General features: G+C 45.2%; 1 protein-coding gene across 1 annotated transcript; it reads right to left on the minus strand.

Moving 5' to 3' along the window:
* Positions 1–4,845: 4,845 nt before the first annotated feature.
* Positions 4,846–8,413, minus strand: rab33ba (RAB33B, member RAS oncogene family a). The gene is made up of 2 exons (XM_030368922.1): positions 7,485–8,413; positions 4,846–7,278 (listed from the first exon to the last, which is right to left on the minus strand). The coding sequence occupies exons 1-2, from the start codon at positions 7,707–7,709 to the stop codon at positions 6,760–6,762; spliced, it is 744 nt and encodes a 247-aa protein (XP_030224782.1). The 5' UTR covers positions 7,710–8,413; the 3' UTR covers positions 4,846–6,759.
* Positions 8,414–8,531: the final 118 nt, after the last annotated feature.

The following is an 8,531-nucleotide window of genomic DNA, read 5'->3' on the forward strand; positions in this document are numbered from 1 at the left end:
GCTTTGATTATTTCCTTCCTCATATTTGGTGTCGTTTTCTTTTATATTCCACCCATTTATCCAGCTTTGATTACAATTCCCCCTCCTGGAGCCTCAACATGGGTGTGAATCTTTCCAGGTCAAATATTTCATCTATACTCCCAGGCATTGTTCTTTTTTCGGTGGTTCTGCTTTGTACGACGATTTGGTTATAGTTTCCTTGCAGCAGTGTCTTGAGCAGGTATCTGTCCCTATCCTGTGTGTTTTCCTGTTTCAGATTCACCCGGTACAGGGCTGGTCTTAGGTATCTCATAGCCTAGTGTCGCCTTTAATATTCCCCATATTTCTTCCAAATACTTTTTCCACCTTTTGGCATTTCCAGAATATGTGCGTATGGTCAGCCTCAATCCGTCCGCATTGCCTCCAACACATGTTATGTTACTGAGCTGAGGCACTGAGGTCCACTGAGGTCCTCGACCAAAACAGAAGTTTCTTTGAGTTTGACACACTTAAACCCTAAAGACACCTCTTCTGTGCTGTATATATTTCTTTTGTGTTGCATGAATAAAGATCAGTTAACCCATGATTAGTATATTTCAAAGTTCTTTGAATGTCAGGCAGGTGGCCCGTTGTCGTAGAAACAAACACTCAGTTAGAAGAGGAAACTCAGTTCAGCAGGAAGTGTAATGTCCATAGAAACCAGTTCCTGTTCCCTACTGGGGCTCTCAAGAAACAAACAGTTTTTAGTCATGACTATTTAGCAATTAATACAATACTACAAGAATGCCGCCTAGGGGAGAGGAGAGGATGAGAGGGAGGAGAGGAGAGGAGTTCTTAAGTATATGCTACTAATATTCTTCCACCCAAACTCCCTCCATATCCTGGTCCAGTGGATGAGTTTTGAACTCATTGTACTATTGTTCCTCTGTCAATTCAATCTCAAGTTCCCTTTCCCATTATACTTTTATGTACATTTTATTTTGAATTCCTCTTCAGCAAGCTTGATAAAGGGCTGAGATCACTCTACACCTTTTCCCATCATATGCATGGATCATGACCTTAATGATCCTGTTTTGTTCATTAGCCATCCATTTACAAGTAATCTCTTATTTGCAGGTATCTAAAAAGGTTGCCTTTTTCCAAACCAAACCTAACATTTAAGTACAGAAAACTCTGTATTCTCCCCTTATCTACCATCGTACATATTGCTGTGATACCCCCTCGGACCCACCTTTCAAACCCCTTGTTCATCTCTTCCCTGAATGAATATATTATCCTGTATTAACCATCTCAGAATCTTTGTCTCTTTTCCTAATTTGTATCTCCTTACTACTGTGTTCCATATGTTTAGAGTGAATTTAGTAATTGGGTTTACTAGACTTTGTTGTATCTTAATGTTTCTTTATCTCCTATTAGGTGTTGAATTTGGTAGCTCCCCCCTTTCACTTTGATATATTTTCATTTGGCTATATATTCCCGATTACACCATCATGACAAGGCTCTGGCTACATAACAATAGTCCTTAAAACTGGGCACTGCCATTACTCCTCTCTTCTTAGGTACCTGTAATGTCACTAGTTTAATCCTCGGTCTCTTACCCTCACCCCAAGATCCCATTTGTCCCACTCTATAAATTGGTTGTGCTGTATAGATGAACCTCGAGATCCATTTGTCTCACTCGTTTGTTGTTGTACCGGTAGTATTGTCCTTGATATAGGTACAATAGTCTTGGCCATATGTTCTTTTTAATATTTTCGTCCTCGAGTTGAAGTCTAGGGACTGTATTTACCACTTGCCCAGAACCCTTTTTATGTTCTGATTAATCTGTGTGCAATTTGCATTATATAGTTTGTCTTTCCCTCTTGTGATGTTCACCCCTAAGTATTCCTTGTCAAATCCCATCTAAGTTTGTATATGTCTTTGATCCTTTTTATCTGTGTAGAGTTTAAAGCTAAAATCTGTTTCTTTGTCACGTTAAGTTTATACCCCAAATGTCTTCCGTATTCTTCCAGTTATTCCAAGCATTGGAAAACTTTGGTCTGGTTGTCCTATACGGCATTTCAGAATGTTTGTTCGCAATAGGCGTCAAGATACTTCCAGGTGAAGGCGAGCGGCTTCCAGTGACCTTAAGCGATCCAGCCGGCTACAGTAAACATAGTTACATAGTGTAGGCGTTTGTTGTAGGAGCGGATGGAGTCAAGACTGCGCTCTGCCAACAACAAGTCTTTATTTCCCATTCAAATAATGTTCAGGAACCCCCCACACTAGTCCCAGGAAGCGTCCAGGTAAGTTTCACCACGGACGTCAATGTGTTCCTGTCCTTCTCATACGCTCCCGCTCACCAACTCCTACAAGAGTAAGCAGGCACATAAATACACACTCCCTGATTGGCCTGATTGCGAGCAGGTGCCCGCCTTCAGACCCAATCAACCCAGCAGATCCGATGTGCTTCCAACATGCCCATACTCCACCTGCAGGCCAGACGCCGCCCGTACCACCACACATAGTTCAAAACATTTTTCATGATCTGAAGTTGAAACGACATTAATATAATATAATATAATATATAAATAGATATACATATTAATGTATATATATATATATATATATAGACAGATTAGTGAGACGTCCCGTAGCAACCCACAAGAAGAAAAATCATTAATTCAAGCCATTTGCTGTGTTTTCTCGACCCTGGTGAAATGACATGGAAGGGTTTGTTTAGCATCGGGGCCATCGGAGAACGCTTTGGCCTTTGCCACCCTGAAGAACGTATTTTATTGTTGTGACGCCCTGGTGAATTCACATATGCTATTACGTCATCTGCAATTAAACCCAATTTGTGTTCCGAACCTTCTACTTCCACGCCCCTGATATTCAGATTCTGCCTGATTGCTTGAGCCAGTGGGGGGGGGGGGGGGGGGGGGGGGACAGCACCCCTGTCTAGTTGACCTCTCTAACTTAATCCTATTCTTCAGACTCCCATTGACCTTCACCCTCGCTGTTGGTCCATGGTATAATGATTTTATATATCTATAAGGATTTTCATTAAAGCCAAATTTCCCTAAGACCTTATACAGAAAGGTCCAACTCACACTATCATAGGCCTTTTTGGCATCCATGCTCACTAAAATTGCACCTTCTCCCCTCCTTTGTATCGCCGCCACTATATATATTGTTTTCCTGATATCATCTTGCCTGTGCCTGCCTTCCTCCAATTAGGCCAGTCTGATCCTCGTCTATCATAGCGGGCATGAATGTCCGAATCTTTTTCAGATTATCGAGGCATAAATCGTGTAATCATTATTTAATATGGATATTGGTCTGAAGCTACTGCGCACTTCTTTGTCCTTGTGTAACAGTGTAATAAATAATGTTACGTTTATAGTGAACTTCCCTAATTCAGTGATCAGGTCAAGGAGATCAGCCGAAGGGTAATGCTTCCTTTAAGTAACTAATGCCTAGCGAATGGACGAGTGAACATCGGAGGTCATTCAAACATCTTATATCGGCTCTGCTCGAATCAGTGGTTTTAGCTCATCCGGATTTTAATCGGCCCTTTGTCCCTTCAACTGATGTGTCTCTAGACGGGCTGGGTGCAGTCATCCCCCAGGTGCCAGAGGGGGAAAGCAAGGCCCATCCCATCGCCTTTGCGAGTAAGTCTCTCTCCCATGCCTAGACAAAGTATCCTTCTCACCGGCTTTAAGGGCAGTCTGAAAAATTCTGCCTTTGGCAGAAAGGACACGAGTTTACTGCCTGGACGGATCATAATCCACTAACATACACACTCATCAAACCGAGGTTTAGGTGAGTATGCATAGATGGGTAGCAAAGTTATTTCTGTACAACTTCAGTATCAAGTATATCCCTGGTAAAAAAAAACATTGTCGCACTTGCCCTCAGTATACAGCCCTTTGCGTCATGTTAGCAGGAGGCTGGTATCTGAACTACGGAGCTCTTCTTGAAGAGGCCAAGCAAATAAAGGAGAATATACATACAGGACGTCTTCTGACTCAGTGCCAATCAGCAGGGAGGCTGCTGCCCATACACCACTACGCTAACACTCGCTGGACACGATGAGGTGAGAGCCGTGCTGGAGGGTCATTTTGAGCGGGAGATGGGCCCGAAAGGAAGGGCCATCTCTTAGCTTGCACAGGATGTCCAGCAGTTAATACCTGTTGGTCAGAGTCCCTTACCTGCTGTATTTCCCATCAAGGAACTCCAAGACAAACAGCAACAAGACAGTACGCTGTCCAGGGTTCTATTTTTTGTGACTCGTGGTAGATGGCCATTGAGAAGGGAAAGGGCTAATGAGATAGGCAGAGTTTTGGAAATGCTGAAACAGTGGGACAACCTCAAGATGTTAGATGGCTCCCAGTCTTGACTACCAGTTGGTTGGCAGAGGCTTCTGCCTCCAACGAGCTACCTGAGGGCTCACACGCACAGGACACTGACTTTGCTGTGCAGTTGAACACTGGGGAGACTGGTGAGCTGAGCAATTCCCGATGAGAACCCAGGGTACCTGCTCTTCAAAGTGCAGATCAGAGATTGGAGGCTACCGTGCAACTCTCTAGTATTGGTAGCTCCCCTTGCAGTAGGATGAGTCGAGTTACAACCTGTGATGGATGGATTGTTAAACCAGTGAATCGGCAGATTCAGAACATGTCACATAGTATCCGTCAGCTGACATCTCTAGCACCTCCTCGCTGTCCAGCAGGTGGCGATGAAAAGCTCTTCAGCTCATGTGACCCCCCCCCCACAGCTGAGTTTGCTGAAATGTTGAGTGAATGTGTCGAAGGCCAGATATTGTCCCCATAAACAACGTACATCCTTTCATGTGTACAGGCTGCTAAATAAACGATGTGAATATATTGTTTTTAACAGTGATTTAATGTTTTCCAGCAATTCCTAAACACATTTCAACCATTTAAAAATGTGGAAGCCACAAATCGAACAGACACATTGAGTTTGTTTGTAATCTGAATGTGAAATCAAGGAAGAATATTTTGTATGCTGTATTAAAAGAATAAAGTAAACACAAGCCGCATATTTACTAGTGATGTCCACGATCAGAAGTGATGAGATTCACGCCTTGGATTGTTTAGGGGTCATTTATTGCATGACTACACAAGACAAGACTGGTCTCCATCAGTGGTGTGAAAGTAGGGGAGAACATGGCACTGCCTACAGCACCATGATGTACTTGCCCGATTCCTCCCTACAACTACACCTTAGGATAAAGGCCAATGCGTCCTTCTTATGAGACTATGCATTGTCCCGGTATTCTTTTGTAAACGAACGCCCTAAAGAGGCCATCTGCTTCCTTTAAAATTAGCAACTGATGGGGATACCCTAACTAACTTCCAAAATGTCACATTCTTTCAAATAAAGTGGCCTAGCCATCTCAGAGCCTATCCAGAGAATAGCCTGGTCCCCGGTTGCTGAACAGGGATAGGGGGGGCCCCGGTACCAGCTGGGGCCCCCACAGGCTGAACAGGGATTAGTGGGGCCCCAAACCCCCTGAATGCAATAGAAAATAACATGACAAATCAAAGTCGTAGGCATGGAAAATGCCAAAACAAGGCCTGAGGCCCTCTGTACTTGAACATGAACATCCTTTAGGACCAGTGACATGAATCAAAGGAAATTAGCATCCGTTCACATCTTGCCTGAGTATTTGAGAAGTATATATATTTTAGCCTATGAGAGGTATGTTCATGCTTTCTTATCCTCCGATTTGTGAGAAATACATCATTCCTGTTCAACTCTTGTTAGAGTTTGTAAATTCACGCCCGTCGCAAGCTCACAGGAGATGTGCGCACCCTTAACACTTTTTAAACAATTCAATGATATAGTCTCCGTCCTCGCTGTGCAATACTTCTTTACAAGAACCACATAAAGGCAAGTGACGTTACTAGGCACCAATATCAACCCATCACAAAGGGCATTAGCTTCACTAGATGCTGCTTTTAGGTTGGGTTTGTGGTGGACATGCCTCCAAACATTAGAAGGTACACACAGTAGCATGGGCAGGAATGACGGTCACAATCCTGATTTCATCCTTCTCCAAGGCAGGTCATTCACAAAGTCCAGATTGCAAGGTGACAGACATGTACGAGGTGTATCAGTAGTCAGATCAATAGTTATGTGTATCCCCATTAGGAGTCAAACGGAGGTGTGTTGCTGAGTAACTTAAGCCTCCTTAAATATTCCATTGACACTTCAATAGAAAAAGGTTTCTGGGGCAACAATTAAAGCGTTGGTGCTCATGAAACTGATTTGTTTTCTTCTCTGATTGAGGGGTAGAGCAGTATGGGTGCATAGGGGCAACAAGGTGAGCTACATCGAGTCACATTGGCAGGACGCTAGGTTTGATACTCTGTATGGCTCCTGCTATATCGTCAGTGCGGACGCCAATTCATTGAATATCAAATAAATGGAGAATTAAAGATGCCCTTTGAAGGATTTCACTTTGTAGATTGCATGTCAGTAACAAAATATCACCGCAGTTATGCTGTGAAGAACATAGCAAGGAAATGATTGGGACAATGAATTAGCACTACCTCTTAAACGTTGGTTCATGTTCATTTAAGATGACTCTGCTGTACTGAATACTGTACTCTTCAAATACACTTGGCGCTTGTGGCTAGATGTGTTTTGGTCGAAAGTCGGAAGAGAGAGCCTCCCCATCCAGGTGTAACCCCCTCACCCCTCCCTCAGCCTCTCCTCTCCGTGATCCTCTCGGTCTTTTAGCAGAGGTCCTTTCTGACCCCCGGGGGCCTCTCAGCAGCTGCTGCAGGCCCAGCCTCTGGCCCCGTCTCCCCCCCCGTCCCTTCCCCTGTCCAGGTGGACCGTCCCGCCGCCAGCCGCGGCGCCAGAGGGCTGGCTCAGCATCAAAGGTTTCTGGGACTTCAGCTTGTGCGCCACGGTCATGAAAATGGCTTCCACGTGGTCGCTGTTCCCGCCGCCGCCGCCGCTGGCCCCGTCGGCGCCCCCGTTAGAACCCGGACTCTTGGCCGACGTCTCGAAGAGCGGCATGGAGTGGGAGTCGGCGAACTGCTGCGCCACGTCGGTGCCCACCTGGACAAAGTGCCGCAGGTCGCACTTGTTGCCCACCAGGATGCGCGGCACCTCCGTGCCCAGGGCGTGCTGCTTGCACTCCTCGATCCAGGAGGGGAGACCCCGGAAGCTGCCGGCGCTAGTCACGTCGTACACAAACACCACGGCGTGCACGTTGCGGTAGTAGTGCTGCACCATGGACTTCCTGAAGCGCTCCTGGCCTGCTGTGTCCCACAGCTGGATCTGAGGACGGAGGAATGAGATGAAGAAAAACGGGGAGAGAGAGTATCCCGAGATGTAAAAGGTCCAGTCATGTGCTGGTGATGGGTCACAGAGGCCACTACGACATAAAACCACCTGGAGTATGAATATGTTTAACTTATGGTAATCCCCATAAATGGTACAAACTGAAGTTAATGGGATATAGGAGAGTTTTGGTCACCCCGCACCTTGATTTTCTCGCCATCAATGTCGATGACACGTTCCCTGAAATCCACGCCAATCGTTGCCTCGGTCTTCTCTGGAAACTTGCCGGCACAAAACCGATAGGTGAGACACGTCTTGCCAACTCCAGAGTCCCCGATCACTATGATTTTAAAGATCCGCGTGCGAGGAGGAGGAAGAGTCGTGCTGGACAGAGAGCTTGGGAATCCAGCTGGCTCCACCCCGGCCATGGTATAATTAAATATATATATATTTATTTATATATATGTATGTATATAGTTCAAGTTCAACTGATAACTATCTACTCGGGATAAACCGGTTGGCAACGATAAATGCCGTTGTCGACTAGATTGACCAAATATCACCTACTACCTAACCGGAATACGTCCAAGACGAAGGCGTAGGCAAATAGAGCTGCTGCTGGTGGGTTGATGACTGATCCAACAGTGTCCCTCCCGTGTAACATGGATACTATGTCCCGGCTCACGCTTATTACCAATTGTTATTACATGATGGTCGTCAAACCCAAAGTACCTCTTATTTCTTCGCAGCATCAGCAGCAATCAACAAACACACCTTGTACTCTGATTTGAAGCCACGTAATGCGTTACGGAGTCGTGGAGATATCGCGAGACCAATCCCCAACCACGGAGCGCATCCTCCGCGTCATATGTGCGTAAAGGACGCGTTCAGATAGAATACAATTATAAACTTCACCTGATAAATTCTCGTTGATGTTCAACCATCGCAAGCAGTTCTAATAACTGATTCATCTGATTCAGCAGAGAGATCCCTGCGGGCATCCATACTTGTTATGAAGTCTAGTCTCACGAACAATCTGTTTTTCCGGTTTTAATGTCATAGCATACGAACGTTTCCTGAACAGTCTTATTTCGGAAAAAGGGAAGGTTTACATAAAGACGCGTACGAGCTTCCGAACCTCAGATCTGCTTCGAAGGCGGCACGAGAGCAGTGATGACGCTCTCAACAAAAATGGCTGCGCCCGTGAAGAGATTTATTTTCTTTGTATTTGTATCACGTTGGTCATTTTA

The sequence above is a fragment of the Gadus morhua genome, chromosome 10, assembly GCF_902167405.1.
Source record: "Gadus morhua chromosome 10, gadMor3.0, whole genome shotgun sequence".
Taxonomy (NCBI): domain Eukaryota; kingdom Metazoa; phylum Chordata; class Actinopteri; order Gadiformes; family Gadidae; genus Gadus; species Gadus morhua.